Genomic DNA, 20,933 nt, shown 5'->3' on the forward strand with positions numbered 1-20,933 from the left:
CCAAGACAGAAAGATTTTCACATCTCAGCACTGTTCTTATCAAGTGCTGGGTAACTTCCCAGCTGGTAATAGTCTATTCTCTTATTCAAATAGACTCTCTTCTCTTCCTTGCTACCTTTGACCCACAGCAAGGAAGATGTCAAAAATGGTCTGAAGCTCCCAATGACGTTCTTGGGATGATGCATGCTCTACTATTGCTCAGGTCTGTGCCAAAGGGCAGCCAAAAGTTGTCCTAGCAGAAAACTGGCATGCTCTGTAATCAGTCATAGCTGGGACTTGCAAATCTGCCTCAAACCTTATTCATAAACAACTTCTGAGAAGTTAGTTAATCCTAGATTATGTAGCTTATTTTACAGATCTGAGGCACAGGAAAACTAGCTGCAGCTGAAACTCACAAGCCTGCCTCAGTTCTCCTGAGACAAACCTCAGGATAACTCCAAACTTCACAAAAGCCCAGAGCAGTCCAGGCAAAGCAAGGAACCACCTATTAAACTGGGGATCTATTTAATGATGGCTGAATGCAAGCTTGCTCAGTGTGAACACTGCTCTGCTCTCCTGTCCCTTTGCCCAGAATTATAGGAGTGAGTTAGAAGCAATGAGTAGCACTGAAACCCTCAAACTGTGCTCAAGTTAGAAGAACTCAAACCAAACAAGTCCTTAACTTGGCAACAATTCTGCCTTAACCAGAGATGGTAAGTTGGCCTCTCAGCATTGACCGCAGTATCTGTGCTAGTGCCAATTGTTGCCTTGGCTCTGGAGCCTATAACCCAAACTCCAGTGAAGACTGAGGAATGGCCCATCCAACCTCCAGCACGGATAAATAAGCCAGTGCAAATTTTATCCTAACTGATTTCACAGCTTAAAATTACAAACTATTAGCCAAAATAGCACAGCCTGGATCCACACACTCGTCCTCCCATTATTGTAGTTTCCACTATAGAAATGCAGCAAACAGTAAGCGTGCTTACTAACCCCACATTAGGCCCTAGGGCTCTGCCAGCATAACCCACTCCAAGAACCAGCTGCCAGCTGATGTCCTTACTCATCACAGCAAAAATGCCCGAGTTTGGGCTGTTCCTCCAATCCTGGTCTGAGTCTGGAACCTCAGTTTCACACTGCCACCTGTAACTGAAAACAGTGTCCACATCAGCACATTTCACACTTGACGATGCTGCAAAAGTTACATCCAGAAGTTTGGAAAGTGGTCTCAACAGGCCTCTGAGAACATGGCGCTCTGTGTCAGAGGCCTAGAAAAATCAAGTATTGTGTCAGTGTTTTAAAAGGATAAACAAAAGTAACTATATGTTCTGATATCAGCTCTGACTTTATTTTAAGGAAGAGTCAGTATGGTGACTCAAAGAATCAGGAATATGCAATTAATGATTATGGAAGACTGCATATCTGAGTTCTCTCTCAACAAGATTAACTGTCAGGGAAACTTGTAATCACGTTGATATAACATGCTTTTTCTAAAGGACTTGCCATGGCACCACAGATTTTGTCTGAGAAAATTAAACCAGCTCATTCCTAAACCACTTAACAGTACGTATTCAGTTTGTTCTAGTTTACAGTTAAAGCCGTATGAATGTATTTTAGAGCTGAAGACAGTCTCCTGACTCCAGCACCCCACCCTCTGTTTCTGCCTCCTCTCTTTCTCCCTCCATTTGCATCCAAGGACCTGTAAGTCCTCTTCCTAGAGGATGGCAGTTGCTGGCATGGTTCAGGCATACCTGTTCAGTATCTTCCTCATACAGTTATCCCACTTTCTAGTTCTGCAGCTAGCCCATGCATCTTCATTTTACAGCACTGCATGATGTGATACAAACTCAACAGAATGGACTAAAATATACCTCATCTCATGTATCTCACAGTAGAACAAAGAGGAAGCATGTGGCCACTTTTTCCCCCTTCCCTCTCAATTTATGAGGAGGAACAGAAAAAGAATCCGGTCCTTTTTTTTTTTTTAAGAAACTGAATTGCAGGTCTGAAAGTGCTTAAGTTTTCAGCTATTTCTCACATACCTTTGCTGCTTTCTACCAGCAGCCACGAGTCTAGGCTAGAAATGCGGTTCTCTTTGTAACAGTGTGCATATACCCTATTATTAACTTAGCACCACCAGAAGATAAATACTTTCAGATGGCAGTTTTTGCTTTCTACCTTTCATTTACCTGTCCTTTCCTTGCAATTTTGGTATAAGAAATGTGCCACTTTTTCTACTGGAAACGCCTAGTGCATGGTCTTAAGACCATACTAATAGTGCAAGTACATAGCAGTTCCACTGCTGTAGCGGTGACAAGAGTTCAGCCCAAGATTAGGCAGTGGACATGCTTACCACAAGGACTGTCTATTGTAGTACTTCCAGCGTTGCCTGAAACTGTTCAGCAGCAGATAATATAGACATTTTTATTCTCTACTTAGTCTCCCTTAACCTTATCATCACAGACATTCTTTTCTCCAGGCCATAAGCTATACTGAGGTTAAAAGACTTTTGATGCTACCTATATATGAAAGCACTCAGTAAAGATGCATTATTTTCTCAATCCCAGAGAAGCATTGACAATTCAATTATCTCTCTGCACAGGGGGTGGTAGGAAAGAAGAAATGAAAATGTAGCTACAATGTTCATGGAGAGATCTAAGTTGATTAGGTTTTAAAAATAAGCCAGGAAGCATAAAGCCAGTCACTACTCAAGCAGGGCAAGAAGAAAAGGGGAATGGAAATAGAGCAGACAATGCACAGCCACACTATTGAGAGGCAACGGCACCATTCCTCTCCTTATCATATGTTCATCAATTCACAAGCAGCACTAGTGAAAAAGAAAATCAGCACAACATTTTAATTTTGACACATCAACTACAAGTATGCAGTAGTACACACCAAAAAGGATATTCTATAGCCAGGCTATACACTAGATGTGTTGTACAAAATGAATAACAGACTTCAAGTGCTGTACCCAAGCTCACTATTGGGAAATTTGCTGCGTCGCCAGCATACCAGATCAATATTTCAGAGGTCATTATCTCACCCCTTCTTCAGCTGCTAACTTTGGATTTCTGCCAGAGAAAGGCAACCACTAGCAAGATGATACACTAGTACATTAGGCAAAGTTTTTGGGAATTTGAGCAGGCTTTTCTTTTCACTCAGATCAGTCTGCTCTCTGGTTCCAAATGGCACAAGTGCTCCGTCAATATATAAATGGTCAAACATGTTCTTTAACCCTCCCACAACAGTATGTACAAGAAGTTGTACCAAGCTGCATTTGTTGAATATATTGTGAAGAGAACATTATGGGAAGGAGGAGACGACAGTTACCAAACTGAACCAGTGTGCTCAAGAAGTGTGATTTCACACGTACAGTGCAACAGGAGGACTGACTGGAGAGACAGAGTTAAACAATAAATAAACCAATAACTAGATGGTACCATCACCCCTCTGCAAGAATGTCCCATGAACTTTTACATAAGTAAACCATGATTAAAGTTTTGCTTTAGCTGTGAGTTGGTAAGTAAAGCCAGAACCTTTTGGGCAACTAGATCAATCGGGTTTGAAGTTGAAAAGTACCTTCACTTTATGTAGCTTAACATTCTATATCACATATTTTGCCATAAGCTACCATAGTATTATACCACTGTTCAACTTTTCTAATGGTGATCTTGGTGATAATCAATGGCAGTACTTCCATGAACTCAAAGAGTAACATCCTACCTCACCTTCTGGAAAGACTTTTTAGATTTAATCCAACAGTTCAAGAATTGCATTAGACACTAAAGAACATTAAGTAACAAAATATGTCTGAACATATCAACTCATTTCTCCTTTGATCTCTCTAATGTTGTATTTTCTCATTTTAAAGCCCATTTAGAAACATAATTAGCTTTACGGACAGACATGAAAGCCATTTCTACAACAGTGGATGTGTCTAGGAGCCTTCCCGTAAGACCAGAAGCAGAAAAGAGTGTGCTGAACTGCCAAATTCCCAATATTGCTATCCTGCTACTGGGAAGAATTTGGTGACAGGAAATATTTCTGTGCTTACCTTGCAAGCAAAAGATACTTCATTATTCAAAGCTTCCTCTCTCAGGAAAAGCATTCAGGAGATAGCTTAGAAGCGTCTTTGTTCAACCCAATTAATTAACAGACATTTGCATGGCCCTACCAGTCTTACTTTGCAAATTCTACATACGCTCCCCAAAGAATGGGACACAGTGACTTTAAAGGTAAAATATAGAAAATTATATTTTACTATACTTACACTATCTGTACTTATACTAGCTAAAGTCACAGCACTCAAGCTTTAGCATCTAACATGCTCTAGGAGCAAGGCTGCTTATTGCATGCCCATACATTCAGAGGAGCTAGGGAGGGCTTGGATCTCACACTCCTGATGAATTTGCCCTGTCTGAAGGTTTTACATTGTGGCTTTTACTGTGACCGAGTCTGAAGGAAACTAGCTTGTCTGGTGGAGAAATTCAGTATGAAGGGGATGGGAACTGGTATCAGCCTGATGCAGACTCATCTCCAGGCAGCAAGGATGCAAACAGCTTGAGCCACATCCTGCAGCAGACTCATACTCAAATAGAGCCATGGCTAATGAAAACAGACCAGAATTCGGTATACCAGCTCTAAAGAGGCCCTTTATAAGAGTAAAATGTATACAGCCATCGTGGATTTTGAGAGTCTGTATACAGAATACTCCTACACAGGTAAGTCATCCCACTCAAACTCCAGTCTATGACACTGTGTTATCTCAGTAGTATATAACCCAACTTGCTTAAAATTTAATCCCTAAGCTTGAGCTCTGGCCTGCCAAAAATGCTGGGCCTTCAGTTTAGACCAGAACCTGGTATTTCCAGTGAATTTATGAGGACACAAACCCTAGACTGGAGTTCTAGGTAAGAACATTTCCTAATTATATTGTTTTGAAAACCTCTCAAGAACTCCTAAACTATGCTACCATTACTCAGTTAAATCTGCAAGTGGCTCAAATTCCCTTTCTGAAGATCTGATGACTCTTTCCTTTCCGCTCATCTCTATCTTTGACAACTACTTTCTCTTTATATACATATTCAAAGAGGAAACTAAGAACACACAGGTCATTCAGTTTTCCTCATGTATGGGCACAAGGTCTGATAACCAACTGCAGCTTGCCCTATTTTGTTACCCTGACACGTGGACCAGGAAAATGAAATACTTTCTGACCTTAGACTTTCCCAGCTGTCTATCTGAAGCACGTCATGATCTCCAATATCCGTGTGTCACCAATGACCTTCACAAAAACAGTATTAAAGAGATGAATTTTAGACAAATTTAATTGTAGTATTCAAATCATTGCTCTCAAAGTATGTGGAAGATCTGGCAAGGTAATAGCTGTGGAGACTTTTGCTTTCTTGCTGAAGACAAGCTGGAGTTATTGTTATTCTGGAGTTAGAATAGGAGTTGCGTGTTAACCGTGTAACTTAAAGCTATTACACATTAAATCTGTCTATACAACAGATAAACTGTTGTATGGGTACTAATTCCATGTGCTTGAAAACCCAGAGTGAGCTCAAGAGCTGAATAGCACGTTCATATAGATATTAATTACACACAAGTACATGCTAATTTCAACAAGCCTAGATTTATCAACCAGTAAAACAAGTGGTATAACTTTATTATGGTTTTATCAGTTTGTTTTTTTTGGGGGGGGGGGTTGCCTTTTTTCTTCAGATTGCCTCACTATTTTAAGCATACAGCCTACCACTTGCAGTCATGACTTAGCTTCCAAATCATGATGCAGCTCAAACCATCTTAAACAGAGTTATTCCAGCAAAGGCCTTGATTCTTTGTACAAAACAGAATCTACAGGCTGATTGACAGGCCATATCTGTTTCCAAAGGTATTGATTTAAAGCTGGAAACTGACAGTTTGTTTTCAGATAAAGCAGACAAAACACAGACATTTAAAACTATAAATACAATTTTAAATAGTGGCAAGTTTAGAGATGGAAGTCAAAGACTGGATCCTTATGGATTGGAAAGGTCACAAAAAGACTTATGTTACTGACTATATATTTTAATAGATGGCTACATAGCCAGAGAACAGAGAATTCATATCTGAATTTCTGGATGGGTACTAATATCTATATGAAGTCCATGCAAAGGAGAAACAGGTCACCTTTTTCTTAAGACTTGCATTTATACAGCCCATGATGCTATAACTTGTGATGGCAAAGCTTGGGGATGGGGAAGAAAGTGTTAAGATGGAAATACATTTGGATGTTCTCATTGTAAACCTGAGTTTAAAAAAAAAAACAAAAAGAAGGGATGTGAGTTTGCCACTGCATCACCTCTATTGATTATGTGACTCTGCCGTACCTCACACATGTCCCACCACCTGCCTGGGAAGGTTCAGAACATTGTCGGTGGAAGGGCTGGTGCTCTGGACCGAGGAGCTCTGGCAAATGCTGGTTTGCACTAAGTTGTGAGCTGAGACCCAGGATTTTGACTTAGCAAGATCAGTGTTTACCAGCCTGAAGTCTCTGAGCTATTTAAAGGATCTACAGAGATCCCTAAAACACCCAAACACATTATGAGGTAGGCTTAACTTACTGTACAGACGTTTGTATCTAAAAACCAAAAAGCTTACTAACTGAAGGTTACTTTTTTGTCTAAAGGACTCCTGCATGCATAAACATTGTAAAACAAGGCCCTAGAGCCCCAATTTATAAACTGTGCCTGAATTCACTTCATTTGTAACTTCATTTTAATTCCCTAATTTCATATAACTAAACCCACTAATACACTAACAATTGTGCCACTCAGTGCTTCTGCTTCCTGCTCATAATAAAGCATTGTACATTGTTAATTTTATTAGATTGACAGATAACTTTTAAATATATTTAAATACATTTACTAGCCACTGCCTTTGCTGTAGGGTTTATAATAAAAGGATGAAGTGCCTTTTTTTGTTTGGTTTTTTTAAATACTGTCTACAGGAAACACTGATCTTTGATCCTTGATACTGAACTTCATGACTAACACCTAGCTAATCAATTAATGAGAAAAGTAACTTCTGGAAAGTATGAACTAATGCCTGATAAAATTAAACTAAGTATTGATTACATTAACTTATTTATGCTGGCCTTAAACACATTTAAGAGAAACACGTTAGCTAGCTAAATTTATTGCAGCAACTAGCAGGCAGGCCTTTAATTGTGGCAATACTATGTTGTACTTAGTTAAGTGGCAAAGCTGAGTTCCACATACACTTTGTGTACTTCCACATGTAGTACTATTTGCCACTTTGTCAGCAAGCAGAATACAACTTTGTTTAATTGCTTAGATTTTGGATCACTTCATCACTGCCCTTGTCTTCTGAATCACTTTGAATCACAACCTCTTTGACGGCCAAGACTAGGTCATATTCCAGTCAGTTGAATTCCTTGTTATTTCTGGTACATAGTCCATTTAACTTGGATTTTTAACTTAATTTTACCTTCAGTTAAAGTTAAGATATCTGACTGTATCCAAAAAGATTTAGATTAAGAAACATCAGATCTGTATTCAGGGTGTCAAAAGTTAGAATTGGAAGTTGTTTCTTTTAGGGAAACTATTACTTATTAAAAGAGTGCATCAAACACTTGCTGCTTTAATACTAGTATGAACAAAGAAAGAAGAGGCAGTGTCTCTACTCTCCTAGCCCCACTCCACCTTTCCTGCATACTGATACCTATTATCTCTGCTTCTTCCCCCTTTTTATCTCTCTGACAATACAATAGAATAGTTGCATCTAAGAAACCAGCCATCCTGTTCTATGCTCAGACCTGTATTTTTGCCAGTAGTAAAGGAATCAGTACTTCTGGAAAACTAAAAACCCTCTTGTACCAGTCATGTCATTCACAAGATACTTCTCTATCCAGAAACAGTTCTCAACACAAATAGACAAAACTGATACTTGTGCTTACAAGCGTGAAACAATGTACTGACACCAAGTGAGAAGTTTTAACTGTGCCTACCACCTAGTTGCATATTCCCACCTCAAACTAGTAAGGATCACATGCTATAACCTGGGGAAAGACAAAAAAACCCCTTTAGAAACCTCCTCATACTAAAAAACCACTAATAGTTACTCAGTTACCTGCCAGACAACCCCTGAAGAGAGATACTAAAATCTTAATGTTACATGCAGAAAGTCATGTAAAGCAGCAGGTAGATAGAACCTGCTTATAGAATAAAAAAATATTACACCATTTCTGTATAATGGGAAGGCCTAGACTAATTATTTTTTTCTAAACAGAAAATAGGTCACCACTTTGGTGGAGGAAAATTTAAAAGACTTCAACACCAGGCACATTTAAACAAAGCTACTCTATTAGTTAATGGTGAGACTGAAGTGACTATACAGAATAAGGGTTGTAATCCCAAGATTAAGGTTAATGATTATTTTATTTAAAACAGAGTGTTTCATAGATATTTCTTAAACACAGTTCTGCATTATTGATGATGGCAAGCCATCTAAGGGCACAGTTTGCTACTGCAGTAAAAAATACTGCCTTAAAAGCTGGCTAATTGTTGGGTCTGAGAAGGTAACCTTAAGTTGGAAATCATTATTCAACAGGGGCATAACAGTAGTCAAAGGACATATCCTTGTTAAGCACTCTTCACCCTTTGTTACTGATGTTTAATCATCAGTCTAAAAGAAAACACAAAGTCACTGCTGGTAAAGTTTGCAGCTGACATTATTATTGTTTACCACTTTAGTTAAGACAGACAACTGATCTACAAAGTCCCCTTTGCCTGGTAAGCCATGCTATTTTGGGCAACATGTTTCATCATAACAAAACACAAGGCCAGCCACCAAAGACTCAAGACTAACACTGAGAACTTACATGTGTAAATAATGTTCACTGAAACCTGCCTCAAGCCTTGAGGGCCATACAACGGTTCAGAAGAGGCTTCAGGAATCAGACAGGATATTCAACTGAATAGGCTTTTCCAGAGGTGACCCCTCAATGAAAGAAACTACTCTGTCTGTATGAGCAAGGGTCCTTAAATAGCAGGGAAGTGTATTTCCACTACATCCAGTGGCAATATTTTCTGTTCTGTTGTCTAAAAGCTGCTGGCAAACTGAAAAAGGATCAGTAAATAGTTCTGAGTATAACTCATGGCTTGGAAAGCTTGCTTTGAATTGAGAATATCGCTGTGCAAATATATGCATATTTTAAAGCCACAAAAGTCTTACTTTAATAGATAAAGGCTTAGGCTAAATGGATTGTGCTTATGCTCAGATTGCTCATTTTCTCAGATGGGTTGCTCAGTCAGGCTGAGCAATCATTGAGCCTGATTGCTCAGTCAGGCTACATCTGAAGCACATCACTCAGACACACGTCCCAGATACAGGTGTGTACTCCTAGCAGCATGCCAGAATAAGATTAAGATACACGTCATCCTTCCCAAAAGTCAGTGGTAAAAGCAAGACTATGAAATATCCTAATAATCTCTTAGTTGCGCAATTGGAGAACCAGGACTACAGAGTGTCCTCAAGTCCATTTGCCTCGCTTTGAACTAGAACTCATTGACCTCGTTACCAGGTTCAACATACCTCAACTCTCTGATCTGCTTATTATAGGCCTCAGACACACAACCAAGATCATCAGCTGGTAAGCTGAGCCCCAGTTGCTGTCTGTGCATCCACTTGCAGCCACAAGTAACAGGTGCATCTACTTCAGCTTTTTAGCTTCATCAGGATTACATTTTTTGAAGCAAGTTTTCCTATTATCCTGATTTACGATATGCTGTTTCATAGCACGGAACAGTTTTGGGTGGTACAAACTAAACAGCTTTCAGATTAAATCAAAGGAGCAGATCTAATACCTGCTACCTGGCAAGGAGTCTCCAGGCGACAGGATGAGACTAGAGCTAGTTTAAAGTAAAAACGGTACGGTATACACAGCACAAAGGCTGGGCACTCAGCACTAGCTTTCTCTACAAAACCCCTCCTTTGCCCCTCACTAGCAGGAACACAGCCACTGTGTCTCCCTCAGTTTATTCATCTTTTCACTCGTTAAGAAAACCAACTGAAATTGCCATGTGCTGCAGGCACCCGTGACTATTCCAGCCCCAGCAGCATCCCACAGCTACCACCAACCCACAGTAAGTTACTATGCCACGCTTTTCCCCCCACATACCTGTGCCTTTGGGATGTGATCTCTCAGCAGTGCATCACGGCACCCAGACCTTACTCACTCACAGTTTCCAGCCCAAGTCTTCACAGACCCTCCTGAAGAGCCTCTGGACAGCCCCCAGTCCCTCGTTGCCACAGCTGCTTGTGAATAGGTGCCAGGTGAGGGGCTGAGGAGCCCTCCACCAGCCCCCGTGGCCTTCCGTCCCGGGGAGCAGTGCTGCTGCTGCTGCTTGTGCGGGCTCGTGCTGCACTGCTCACAGGGGTGTCCTGGCTCCTCCGCGGTGCTCAGATAACAGCGAGCATCCAGGCTAAGTTCTTCACAAAGGAAGTTTCCCCTAAGATTAACATCTCTGTGGATATGAGGAATTGCTCAGCACTTGACATTTTAAGCAGCAAGGGGCACTCCTGATAGTGGGAAATTCTGGATATAGGAGTAACCTGGGAATAAAAAGAAATTACGTACTTCGGATAAATCGTCCAAGTAATCCAGCACTGTTCTTCACACCCTCTAGCAAGGGTGATCTAAACACCTGAAATTAGAGACTATTATAACAAATGGCTCAATAACCTGAAGTCTTTATGTACAACTATTTATATACAACAGTTTAATACTGTTAAAAATTCAGAATTCTAAAACTCCTTATGAGCAGAGCACGCACAGCATTGACTATGGTCAGTACTGCTGCAATACCAATACACCTTCTACAATGATTTCCTTAAAACTTTTGGAATTCAGAGTAAATATTTCCATTGCCATTTCACTGGAAATGTTGTGATTGGAAGTAAACCAAAGAATTCTAAGGAGCGCGTGATATATAACTTGATTAATAAAAAGGAAGAGTCCTGACTGAGGGGGAGCAGAAAAGCAATACATGCAGCACCAGGGGAAAGTGGGCTAAAGCTCTTCAACATACCCCAGGAGCAGCTGGTGTCTTGATGAGTTCAGCACTAGTGGTACAGGCTCAGCTTCACTGTGTTATACCGGTATTGCAAGCATTGAAAAACTAAGAAAATCTTTACAAACGTATTTTTCTAGTAGTGAGATCCCATTCACAAATTTTACGGGAAAAAACACTTTTCCTTCCTAAAGAAAACTCCAGCCCAAAGCAGATAGGAGAAACGAGTAACTGAGGAAGCCTGGGCTGCGCCATAAGGCAAGAGCAATCACTAGTTGTGGAAGAATCTCTTCTGCTTTGCAACCAAATATGCCTTGCTTTAAGTTCCCAAGGGCTGGATGAAGGTTTCTTACTGTCCCCTGTGTGACCAAGTTGTATTTCTGCTAACAAAGGCAGCTTTCGTTTGTCAGAGGGCTCATCAAAGGCTTTCTGCCAAAACTTCCTTTGAGAGAAAACTGTCCACTAAACTTGTATTTTACCAGGAAGATTCTGCTTTCCACAAATCTTCTTGGGATTTTTTTGTTGTCCTTTTTTTTCTTTTTCTTTTTCTTTTTTGCTTTTCTTGGTTTTCTTTTTTGTTCTTTTTTTTCCCCCCAGAAATCTGAAAAGTTTCGGTTTACATGAGTAAATCATTTGTTCATTTTTGTGGGTTTCCAGTGAAGATAAATAAACAAAACCAGAAACAGTTACAGCTTGCCTGGCAAGGCAGTCTACATATTGCTGAGTAACCTGGTGATATCCTGAGGCTAAAATAACACAAATGATGATGGTATATTTCTACCCTAGCAGCAATCTGCTATAATTTACTATACAACCTGCCCTTGCTCATTTTTTGTCAGTGCTCTCTCCTCCCTTTTATTCCCCCAACAGAAACACCAAAAAAAAAAAGGATAATACTGAGATGATTTTATATAGACATTGTTCAAATTTGGGAGGCACAGGTGCCTCTGGGGGAGGCTGGGAAAAAGGCTTACATAGAGTCAGGAGAACCATTAATACGTACAGCATGTGCAGTGTGATCCTGCAATGGCAAAATCATGTTAAAGGTGTGATTGATGTAGATAAACCTTGAAATATAATACTGACAGGAAATTTGCTCTAATGTGCATATGAACTGAAATGCTACCAGAGAGTGAGGTATCGCGACTCACAGTAATTTCTTTCCTGCGTGACCAGTCAAAGAAAGGGCTGAGTTTTTGTATGAAGGTCCAAGTATCTCACAATTGTCATCTTTCAACAATTCACGAGGTAGCAAAACAGACTGAGAGGCCCCTTTCAAGAACTTTAAAAGGAAATTCAATGCCCTTGTCTATTTTCTTTGATGCTACCAAGGAGTCTGTTTAAAAAATTATGAAACTGGTTGAGCTGCCTAGCAACTGATGTAGACCTATTAACACGGTACATTTGTACTTCTGCTTTTTGACAGAAATCACTGAAGTTATGGAATGGGTAACAGTTTCTCTCCTGAGGCAGCTGTAATGGTAATCTATGACAGAACTGACCCCAAATTCTCAGACACTTAATAAAGAAACAGAAACAAGTTTTCTTCTCACAATCTAGGTATCACATTATGCTATTTCAGAGTTCACATGTTGCTGTAATTGCTGTTTACGTGTTTTTTGAAAAAGACTCACTCTAAATTATTCCTAGCATCCACATTAAATGTTTACATTCAGGCCCAAGATGTCTTGTAAAATTTTAATAGCATACCCTCCTATTTAAAAAAACAGTAACAAAACCTCAACCCAAATCCTAGTGCATATATGAAGCAAAGTGTTCTAAACACTGTTTAAACTGTCGTTTCTTCCCAAAGTACAAGGATGTTTATGCTCTTGCCTGAGGCGAGATAAACAGAGCAGCATACCACTCCATATTTGTAAATGTTAACTCTGCAAGGTAGAAACTGGCTTCTGTATGGACCAGGCTTCTGTTTCTTCACTGCTCTAAAAGCCATAATATGACATATGGGTATGTATAAATTGAAACAACAAAGATATATGGCACCGCCACAGAAAAACATGCAGTCTCACTCTATTCCACACATCATCCTGACTCCAACAAACTTTTCAAAATCGCCTCCAGAAAGGCGTCTTAGGTACCAGCCCAGTGGCCTAACAGTATATTGGGGATAACTCCATGGGTCTGTGGGACAGTTGCACCCTCAAATCTGGTGTATATCAGAAGTAACTTTCCTAGAGTCAGCGGGGACTGACTCTGCTGCTCTGAGTGTGGTAGAACTGTACTACTTCTTTAAAAATTTTCAAGAAAATGCTATGAGAAATAATAAGGATAACATATCGACCCGCCAACTGAATATTGTATAAGGCCAAAGTACTCACACCAACAGGTAGAAGATTGATAGCAAAGAACCCAAGGACAGCCCTTTTATGTATATGTGTCATTCTAAAATAGACTCCTGCAAGCATCCTGGTTAATATAACACACTGTTTGCCAAATATGTACTTTAAAAATAGCAATCAACTATATGGCATACCTTGAGCGGTGTTAAAGCTGTCTAGTTTTTGTTATACAAAGACTATGGTAAGTTATAACATACTGCCAGGGGAAAAAGAAGTGAAACTGGTACCAAAACCCAAGCTGCACAAGATTCTTGAATGAGTTCTTAACGGGGAAGGTTAAACCATAACAGGCGTGTCTTAACTTTAATAAATCAGGGCACTTACTCAGATGACTAAACATGGATTTAGGATCTCCAGTGATTCAGATGTTTATAGTTTGGCAACTAAACCTACAGTTGGGCATCTAAGGAAAAGTGTCCAGTATACCAGAGGTCTGTGTACCTACAGCTCTACAGCATGTAGACACTGTCATTTGGCCCAGAGGAGCCTGAAGTTATACACTCTTCTTTTAAAATCTTGGCATAGATTTCAGCTCTAGTAGTCTTTTATTTTGGGAGAAACGAGTAAGACTTTTTGCATTTCTGCTAAACTCTGATCAATTGATTGTTGTCCCAAACTTCTGTGTCTCCCTTTTTTTAAAACAAATTCCAGCCTGTTTGACATCTAGCTCACAAGCTCGGTACAGCGGAATTTTTTGTATTTGTTAATACTGGCCAGAACAGTATTAACCTCAACTGGGACAAGTTATTAATTTGTGTTACTAGAAATTTATGGTCAATAATACTGATCCTTTTTCTTTTGTACAGACAATAGTAAGTTGAGGACATGGTTGCTGCTGTTTTCAAATGAACGCTAATTGTGCAATTTGGAATTTGTTTTTGACCCATTGTAGGTTCGCAGCAAGAGCAAAGCAGCTAAGGCTGGACTGTGTGAGGGAGATGAGGTGGTGTCTATCAATGGCAAGCCTTGTGGAGACTTAACCTATGCTGAAGTTATTGTTCTGATGGAAAGCCTGACTGACGTTCTGCAGATGCTTATCAAGAGGTACAGGAATACTCAGAATGCTTTGGTGCAATTCTGTTCAGTGAACCACGTGGAAAATGCTGGTTTTGAATGTACTCACTTTGCAGACATATACTGTGAGCTTCTGATAGTCCTCTTACTTATGTCTGTAACTCTGCTTGTCTGTACGGAAAAGGGAGGGAAGATAGAGTATTTGGTCTGAAGGAATTCATGTAGATAATTCGAACAGTACAGTTCAGTCACAGAATTAAGAGTACAGTCTCCAAATGTAACAATTTTATTTCTTATTAAGTATTCTTAATACTTGCAAGGTCTCCACTACCATATCTGTGTACTGCAGAGTCTTAAGTTCCTTCCACCCCTTTGAAGTAGTGAAGTGGTGTTATCCCCCACAGATAGGGAAGTGAGGCTTACAAAAAGCAAAGGCTGTATAGATGGAGAAAGTGTGTTACGCAGATATGCCTTGATGATGACATGGCAAATGGTCTTCTTGGGTGGCAAAATGTGTTAGTAGTCAGGAGAGGGAGAGGGTCTGGAAATCATGAGTTCTATTTCTGTAACTGTTAACACTTCACTAGATGAAGGTGGGGCAAGTCACTTACAGCTCTCTGGGTCTCAGCTTCCCCATTTATAAAATAGTGATAGTGAATTTCAGTTTTCTTTGAAAATGCTTTGAGCTTCTTAGAGTAGAGAACCTTCATGTAAATTTGCAAGCAACCCAGCATTACTGCTCACTGCACATCAGTCTGTTCTATTCTAATGACTGTTCTGTAATTGTCATCACTGTAATGCATGCAATCTTGAGTTCAGAACCACCTACAGTAAGCACATTCTCCCCAGACTTCATGAATTCAGACAAGATGAACTCTGAATTGCCTTCAGTGTGGGTAAGAAGAGGAAGAAAAGACCGGAGACTTCCACACTCCTTGTAAGGAATTATGGCTCCCCCCTGAGCTACTGCAGTTCCCTGTGTCTGCTCTCCCACAGGCAGGACCAGGAGGACAGAAGGGGTCAGGATTCATCACAACAGCTAACAGAGCAGTGCCACTGGAAAGGCCGAAAGGACTCTGGTGCAACAAAGGCACTTGTTTCTGGTTACCAGGGATGCCTAAACAGCATGTGAAATTCCTCTGTGGTTTCTGCAACCTGCACAAAGGAACTTTCCTGAAGTGTCTGGTAGTTCAAAGTTACAATCTGCCTTCAAAACAAGATGCTCTCAAGGAGTATTCATTTTATTAATAACAGACATTTTGCATGGCCTGTCTGTGCATGTTGTCTTGGGCTGAGTAATGGATCAATGTGATGAGATCAGGGGAACAGTGATAGCTGATGATTACAGCTTACCTTCTCCATAGTGCAATAGCTCTTGCTTCTGGTCCAGCAGTACCATTGCATTCTTATGTTTTTAATTCATAACATGACTACTGGAACTGCACTTGTACAAATGATATTTGTGGCTGACCAGCTGTCTTCTTTGCAGCCATAGAAATAGCTCCATATGCTTTGACTCCTGCCTGTTGCTGCTCTATAACTGATATTTCAGTTGGTCTGAAGGCCACAGTACGCTCTAGCTGAAAGTGACAGCACATCTTCCATTCACTCCATTGCCCCTGCTTGAATGTACAGTGAATGGCAAGACATGTCATGAAAATCAGAACCAAAACAGAGTGCTTAGACCACATAATTCAGTGTTTCATGGAATGAAACTGTGTGTCTGTTAGAAATTTTAAGCAAATTGCAGTTGCTCAACACTCTGAAAGTGACTAAAATGTTCTAAAGGAATTCACTGTGAGAATCTTTGAGTTTCTTCTCACCAGTTCATCTCCCCCAACTTGCAGCCCCTGGAGTTGTCAGTATCTTCCAGGGTATGGGAGAATAAACTGAAACACTTCTCTTCCCCTGACACCTCCTTTGTGGGTAGTAGCCCCCTCAGCACTACCACCAAGAGGATTTTTCAGGAAGTGTCTTAGCATCCTCTAAGAGCAATGAGAAGCAAACCCTTCCTTTCCCGAGTAGCCACTTGTTAGCAGCCCTCTCAAGAAAACGCTGGAAATCATGAGGAAAGAATAACGCCTAATTAAAGTGGTGTTCCAGTGGTGATCTTTACATCCAAGCATCTTGTGCTGGCAGGGAAGAATATTTCTCCTTGGGAAGCTTCTGACTGTTCCTGAGCTATTTCTGTGAAGGATGAGATTTTCATAGGCATTCATTGTTGGCCTAATTCTGCTCTTACTAAGCTTACTGGGAGGAAAATGAGGCTTTTAAAGTAGTTTTTAAAATGCTACTTGGCCTTTGATGTCTACAAAAAGTTTTCCCAATCCCCTGTAAACACAGTCAGTTACTGACCAGCAGAGCCCACAAAATCTTCGGTTTACAGGATCAGAGGAAAGAGACACCCTGCAGGGCAGGCACTTTCCAGATGCCATGTTGGGGAGCATCTTACTGACCTTCCCGACAAATGCTGAACAGATGTATCCGGGAAACATCGAGAGTGGGGACAGAAGCAGAAATGCTAGCCTGCCCTTTTCACATCAGTGTTAGCAACTCTTGGGCTACTGCTGAGTCTAGAAAGAAAATTTCTAGGGGGAAGTAGGGAGTGTGTTCAGTGCATACCGAAATGAAATGCACCATGCAGGGAGCAAAACATGACTCTGAGACAAACCCTGCCGTGCCGACTCCATGAGTTCTGCTTCCTTCCTGGAATTACACCAGGGGTGTTGTTCCTGCAGTGAGCTGGAAAGACCTGAAACAAAAATAACAATTTGACAAAACACAATCTTAAATGACAAAAAAGAGATCAGACCCAGTATTCTGCCTCTTGACACACGGATACACATTTATGTCTATATAGAGTAGAAGTATATCCATAAGTAGCAAGGGCCTTTTAAGGTGGAAATCTTTCTCTCTCACACATGCACACAATCACTCAGCTACCAATAAAGGCTAGCATTTAGCTGGCCCAGCCCCCAGTCTCATATCTTACAAGGAAATGTTTACAGATTTCTGCAATTTATCTGTACTTAAGAGCAGTACAATTGATCATCCAAATAGCATAATATGATGGAATCCAGCAGCACTCACAAGGAGCTCCCTAAATTAAAATCTGTCTGACCTTTATGTAGCTCCATATGTGGTTTAATGGATGTTACACATTTCGTGCTATTTGAGGCAGACCCAGACTGCTACAAACAGTATGCTGCATGGCTAGGGAAGCAAGTAATATTGAAGTTTCTTCAGTGCACTGACAGATTTATTTCTTCTGTTGCTTCTTCCAGCCTTTCTTTGTAGGGGGTTCCAAAGTTCCAGAATACCCGGGACCCGCTTTTGATTTCAGAAACCTCCATAATACTTGGTATTAATACTTTACTGAGGGTACCTACCGCTTCCCTCATTTGAAAAAGTGCTTTGCTACTTTCTAGTCAACAGAAAGCCTTAATAACATGCTGCAGTCTTGCTGTACAGAAAAGGTTTCTTGTTGAATTAATAGTAGTCAGTATGGCCCAGAGTACTGAAAGAAGAAGCTAGAGAGTACACTAGGAATTCTAACACCAGTAAAACAGCCTAACTGGGCCAGGAGAATGAATAATTTAAAAAAGGGTGGTACACTGAGGTATATAGTAGGCTTCAGGAAGTCAAAGTAACATTTGCCAGTCAGAAATATACATTTTTTTAATAACTAGGAAATATTGTATGGGTTCACTACCCTTTTTCACTGGATCACTGGAATAGGCCCAGAATGTTTTAATTATTCCATGATATATAAGGATGATGATCCTCACAGGAATTCTTTGAATGTGTATTTTAAGTATTCATTCAACTCCCTCTGATCCTCATCCTGTACTTATCTATTCCTTAGAGACTAAACTATTTGGGACAGGAACTACGTGTGAGGATGGTGCCTAAAACAGTTGCAGCAGTAGCCACAGAGCCAAAAATTAACCACTCTTCTGGTGTCATGCAAAGTTAATTTTCTCATGCACATGTGAAATATGAAGAAGTATTGTCCCAGAAGTCTCAGCAGCATTTGTCTGGAAACACTCTAACAGAAATGTGTCTGTGAAAGCATACTGATGTTAGGAATGGTACAATTCCACATTGCAGAAGGATGGTAATAGGATCATAGTTCTACCGCAGTAGTGTAATTTCCCTCTTAGTGAACCGTTAAGTTGAAGAATTTTGAAAGATGCAAAGATGCTTCAATTTAAGACCCCTACATTCTGGGAAAATTCTTCTACTTAAATGGACCTCCTATCAGGTACCACAATTAATATAGGGGAAAAATACTACACAGAAACTGCTTTTGTAACTGTACTTACAATTGCTGTGCTTACAGCAGCTTAATTTCTTGAATTACTTGTTTATGTATGTGCAGATCCTCCAGTGGAATAAATGAAACCTTGAGTGCTGAAAGAGAAAATGAAAAGCACGATAACATAAAAAATGAGGACTACAGGGAGAGTACTACACTGCAAATTAACACAGCGAAAGAGATACCCCATGGAGATTTATGCATCACAGAGATATACACTGAGACTCACCAGGGAGCAGGAGAAAGCAACATACACTTTTCTGAAACAAAACAAGAGACCACACAAAGCCACAGAATTACTCCTAAAGTGATAGGCACCTCCAAAGTGCTCGTGACAGATGAGGCTGCTTTCAGAGGGAAGATTGAAGAAAGAAGGCCAGGTACTATGGTTGAGCTGCAGTTGTCCCTCTCAAATGATGCGCACAAGGGCACCAATGCTCCTACTGTGACTCTCTTAGGGGGAGAAAAATGTACCCCTTCAGGAAGAGGACCCAGTGTACAACAAGACGGGACGAGCCCTGTAATCGCAATTCCCCTGGGCATGAAAGAGGGCAACGTCCAGTGGTCAAGCAAAGTAGTCCAGTTTTCTAGTGGCAAAGAGGTCAAGAGGATCCAAGGTGCAGCTCCATCTCTCCCCAGGGTGGAGGTGATCCTAGACTGTTCAGACAGGGAGAAGGAAGCACCCAGGTCTTTAACCGAAAGGGGGTGTGTTGATTCTCAAGTGGAAGGAGGGCAGTCAGAAGCACCTCCTTCCCTGCTCTCCTTTGCAATCTCATCAGAAGGCACAGAGCACGGAGAAGACGACCAGCACTCAGAAAGGGATCACAGACCTCTCAAGCACAGGGCGAGGCACGCAAGTAAGTATGTCCCATCTAATCATTTGCACTGCCTGAGGGTATCTTTTGTAACTTTAAACATAATTTCAGAATTTAGACTGCATTAGAAAAAAAAGTTGAGTTTTTTTCTGTAGTTTTCTAACTTTCCCTCTGTCTTTTTCTTTAAATGATGTTTCTGTTCTTGCTTTATATATTTTTTCAGGGTGATACAATGCTCCTGGTGATGAGCCAAGGGTATACCTATGCCTTAACTGTGCTGAATAACTTTGCTTTGTAGTCTTCCACTTTGAAATTAACTCATGACTTTGTCCAACTAAAAATACTTACATCTCCAAAAAGGGCTGAATTCGGCTGGTCTTCTAATGTATATTCAGAGGCAATCTGTAGAATATTAACAAAAAAGCAAGTTGCTTACACATGTCTAAGTGAATCCTGTGGATTTCTCCTTTTATAGCAAAAACTTTGTGTTGTCATTTGCATCATCTAAAATCAAAGCCATACCACTGCTCTTAAAAGTTAATAAAAAAGGCTAGCAGAAAAGCTTGATGTTGCCTGCAGAAGAGATTTTGACAGACACTAGCATGTGTATAACTGTTACATGATCCTTTCAGTTTTGTCAGTCTTCTCTGGACTGTAAAGTGAACATGCTATTTCTTCTGACTCCCATACCCAGAAGTCAGCTTCAAAATGTGCCCAAGAAGTTTACATGAAAGCAAACTTGCAACTGGATCCAATATCAATTAACTGAGTGTAGATACGTTTTGTTTATTTATATTTTTTTTATTTATTTATTATTTTATTCATTTGGGACCTTTCTATTGGTTGCTTGCTCTTTCCCAACAATGTTAAGAATCCTGTCTGGGGATTTAGTACCAGTATGTCAAAGGTGCTTGAATGTGTGCAGCGATATACTGTAGCAACAAGCTATTGCACATGCGGTGTTGGAATTAGTCTGCTAACCCACTGCTAATTCCTCTGTAAGCATATTTTTAGCATGATAACCATTTGTATCTTATTGGCAAGTGGATTAAGCAGTTACTTATGCCTAAGTGTCTGTATGCAATCCACATATTTTTGGCATATTAAATGAAGCATAAAAGAAAAGTGCACATGCTTTACATTTTGGCTGCGAAGTTAGAACCAACTGTGGGACTGCGCCTGTCTTTCTTAGACAATTACTTGCAGTGCCTCTCTTATGAGGCAAAAGTACAAACAACGAACTACATCTTACATGATAAATTCTGCTTTCAAGTAGGACACAGATTCTGTCCTTTTCCCATCTCAACTATGACAATCTCAATTCCTTCTAATCTAGTGGCAGGTCATTATCCTTAGGAACCACTGATAT

At 40.3% G+C, this 20,933-nt stretch overlaps 1 protein-coding gene across 1 annotated transcript in view; it reads left to right on the forward strand.

The window, feature by feature from the left end:
- The window catches only part of SYNPO2 (synaptopodin 2), a 78,307-nt gene that overhangs the window by 51,131 nt on the left and 6,243 nt on the right, over positions 1 to 20,933 (forward strand). The window contains exons 2-3 of the mRNA XM_009334912.1: positions 14,310 to 14,461; positions 18,813 to 19,606. Of these exons, the coding sequence (XP_009333187.1) occupies positions 14,310 to 14,461; positions 18,813 to 19,606 (946 nt within the window). The remainder of the gene's footprint in view (positions 1 to 14,309; positions 14,462 to 18,812; positions 19,607 to 20,933) is intronic.

This window comes from Pygoscelis adeliae, unplaced genomic scaffold (genome assembly GCF_000699105.1).
Source record: "Pygoscelis adeliae isolate BGI_AS28 unplaced genomic scaffold, ASM69910v1 Scaffold31, whole genome shotgun sequence".
NCBI classification, from domain to species: Eukaryota; Metazoa; Chordata; class Aves; order Sphenisciformes; family Spheniscidae; genus Pygoscelis; species Pygoscelis adeliae.